The sequence below is a fragment of the Propithecus coquereli genome, unplaced genomic scaffold (assembly GCF_000956105.1).
Source record: "Propithecus coquereli isolate 6110/MARCELLA unplaced genomic scaffold, Pcoq_1.0 Scaffold664, whole genome shotgun sequence".
NCBI lineage: Eukaryota > Metazoa > Chordata > Mammalia > Primates > Indriidae > Propithecus > Propithecus coquereli.
Genome location: NW_012152663.1, coordinates 387,888 through 391,293, shown reverse-complemented (window position 1 = coordinate 391,293; position 3,406 = coordinate 387,888). Strand labels below are relative to the sequence as shown.

Genomic DNA, 3,406 nt, shown 5'->3' with positions numbered 1-3,406 from the left:
AAAAAAAAAAAAAAAAAAACCCCATCTAAAGAATCATCAAAGGATTTGACTAGACATTTCTCCAAAGAACATATACAAATGACCAATGAGCACATGAAAAGATGCTTAACATCAATACTCATCAGAAAAATGCAAATCAAAACCACAATACCACATCACACCCACAAAGTGGTTATAATAAAAAAGACTGATAAAAATAAGTGTTGATGAGGATGCAGAACCCCTCATACACTGCTGGCGGGAAAGTAAAATGGTGCAGCCACTTTGGAAAATAGTTTGGCAGTTCCTCAAAAAGTTAAACAGAGTTATTACCACGTGACCCAGCAATTACACTTTTAGGTGGCAATGAAAATATGTATCTACACAAAAACTAGTATTTGAATACTCATAGCAGCATTCTATATAACCACAGCCAAAAAGGAGAAACAACCTAAACGTCCATCAACTAAAGGGTGGATAAATAAAATGTGGCATTATCGACGCAATGGAATATTATTCAGTCATAAATGAAGTACTGATACATGCTTCAATATGGACGCACCTTGACAACATTATGCTAAATAAAAGAAGCTAGTCACAAAAGGTCACATATTGCATGATTCCATTTACATGAAACGTACAGATGGACAAATACAGAGAGGTAGCAGAGTAGTGGTTGCCAGAGGCTGGGGGAAGGGAGAAATGGGGAGTGACTGCTTAATGAGTACAGGTTTCTTTTGGGTGATAAACCTAGTTAAGGAATATAATACTGAACAAGGCTGACTCCAAATCTAATGTTCACCAAATATACAAATAAATTAAGCATATGTACTAGTGCAGTATAAAATTTCAGGTACATATATCTTACCTTTCAGGGAAGAAAAAGATTATCTAGAATTTAATTGCTAAGCATAGGAAGATACTTTTACAAAGGGTAAGAACAATTTATTTCTTTGTTGAAATTCTAACACTTCCGGAAGTGACTGTACTGGATTTCAAATATAGCCAAATATGACAGTCTGACCCCCTATCTTCATTTCTCATCACTCTCCAATTTGAATCCTACATAAAACGTCATATAATACTCTAAATTGTCCAGGGAGGCAGCTCAGGCCTGTAATCCCAGCACTTTGGGAGGCCAATGTGGGAGTATCGTTTGAGCCCAGGAGTTCAAGACCAGCCTGAGCAACATAGCAAGATCCCATCTCTACAAAAAAATAAAAAAAATTAGCCAGGCATGGTGGCATGTGCCTAGAGGCCTAGCTACTCAGGAGGCTGAGGCAGGAGGATCACTTGAGCCCAGAAGTCTGAGGTTACAGTGAGTTATGATGACACCACTGTCATCCAGCCTGGGTGACAGAGTGAGATCCTATCAAAAAAAAAAAAAAAAACTTCTCTCATGCATGTCTAGATCATTCCCACTCCATTTTTGCACATAATGTTCTTCAACCAGGAATATCCTCCTCTTCCATCCTCACCACTTAGTTAACTCTCATTTTGCTTTTAAGTCTCAATTTAATTTGCCCCGCTCCCAGAAACCATGCCTGGGTTAGGCACACCTGGTGCTCTGGTCCCCTAGTAGCACCTTCTTGTGGACCTTTACCATAACTACACACCAATTTTATTTACTTGCCTTACAACTGGACTTGGAGCTCTGGGTAGGCAGATGGTAGTTCCTGTGCCTTTGTATTCCACTGCCCAACACAGAGCAGAGATCTCTAAGTATTGTTTTAAATAGGAAATAGGAAAAAGGTTACTTTTCAATTTAAAATTTAAAATTTCAGAACTTTAACTTTAAATGTGAATTGAAGCAGCACTAGAATGGCCAGGCCGTAAGACCTGACGTTCTGCCACAAACTGACCACAGGCAATCTGCATAACCAATTTCATTCAGCATTTTGTGATTTATAAAGTGGTACAACGATCTAGATCAGGGGTCCCCAACCAATGGTGAGTTGTGTAATTATTTCATTATATACTACAATGTAATAACAATAGAAATAAAATGCACAATAAATGTAATACACTTAAAACCATACTAACCCCACCCCCCGCACTGTCCCCAGTCCACGGAATAATTGCCTTCCATGAAAACAGTACCTGGTGCCAAAAAGGTTGGGGACCACTGATCTAGATGATGACACTATGGCTTCTTTCCAGCTACAACAGTCTACATTTTTTCCTACAGTTTAGACCGCATCATAGATTGTTGCAATTATCAGATCTTACTCAACCAGTATTTGGTTGCTCAAGCCATGTGGAATATACAAAATGCTCCCTTATACTCAAAGACAGGCCCCCAAGACTCACCAGTCATCTGGCTTGACAGCATCTGGATCTGGTATTTTTGGTCTTTCATCCCAATCCTCGGGTTTCCGGTCTTCTGGGTCCTCAATTTCACGTGAAGGATTCACAGCAGGAGTCATGTCGTTTAGCAGATTTCCACTGTTCACAACAGACTGGTCAACTAATATTTCAAAAGTATTATCTGGATTCAAGACTGAAAAAAAAAGTTAAATGCAATTAAAAATAGTTAACTAACCACGCACTCCCAAGCTCTCTTTACCATAAACCAAGAGATGGTGGTGTCTCACAGGGAGCAGCAACACGGAAAACATGGAGCAAAGATCACAGGCACGAGGGCCGTAACAGGATCACCAATGCCTGGCTCTTGGGGCCTTGGGCAACTTGACCCCCTTTTCCTTTCCTGTTTTTCTTTTTTTTGGAACCACCTTTGAACCCCCTTTCCTAATCTGCAAAATTAGGTGCTAGATCCTCAGGTTTCTAGGAATTATAACAAGTAATAGCTAAAATTTATAACACCAAAAGACTGCACTCATGTACAGTAAGAACATCAAAAAAATCTATAAAAATTAACTTAATTATTGATCTGGCACAAAATGGGCACCAGTCAGCAGACAAGTAAGTATATTTATCATAACCACCTCCCAGTAGAAAAGGCCCACTTCTTCATTTTTTAATAGAGCTGGTATTATTGCCATGTACATTACCAAATATCTGAATTACACAAACCTTTTATTTATTAAAACACATTTACTCATGGTTGTACTTTTGAAGTCCAATAGAGAATGGAAACACGATTTTAAATCCATAAAAGCATCGTAAGGGTGATTTATGTTTAAGCCTGGATCCCACACCAGAATGCCTAATAGGCAGCTGACCAAATTACAGCACAACCACACAACGGGACACTATGCTGCTGTTAACAATGACATGAGGATACATTCTTTCGTGGGAAGATTTTCACACTTTTGTATAGTTAACAAAATGAGATATGCAGCATATTTAACTTTGTAAAAGTTATACACATAGGTTTATATATATAGGGACAAATACACATCACAATGTTGATATTTCAGATAATTTTACATTTTTGTGTATTTTTTCATTGGTATATCGTAGTTAT

General features: G+C 38.3%; 1 protein-coding gene across 1 annotated transcript in view; it reads right to left on the bottom strand.

Moving 5' to 3' along the window:
• The window catches only part of CANX (calnexin), a 31,484-nt gene that overhangs the window by 8,596 nt on the left and 19,482 nt on the right, over positions 1-3,406 (bottom strand). The window contains exon 6 of the mRNA XM_012660391.1: positions 2,290-2,479. Coding sequence (XP_012515845.1) covers positions 2,290-2,479 — 190 coding nt within the window. The remainder of the gene's footprint in view (positions 1-2,289; positions 2,480-3,406) is intronic.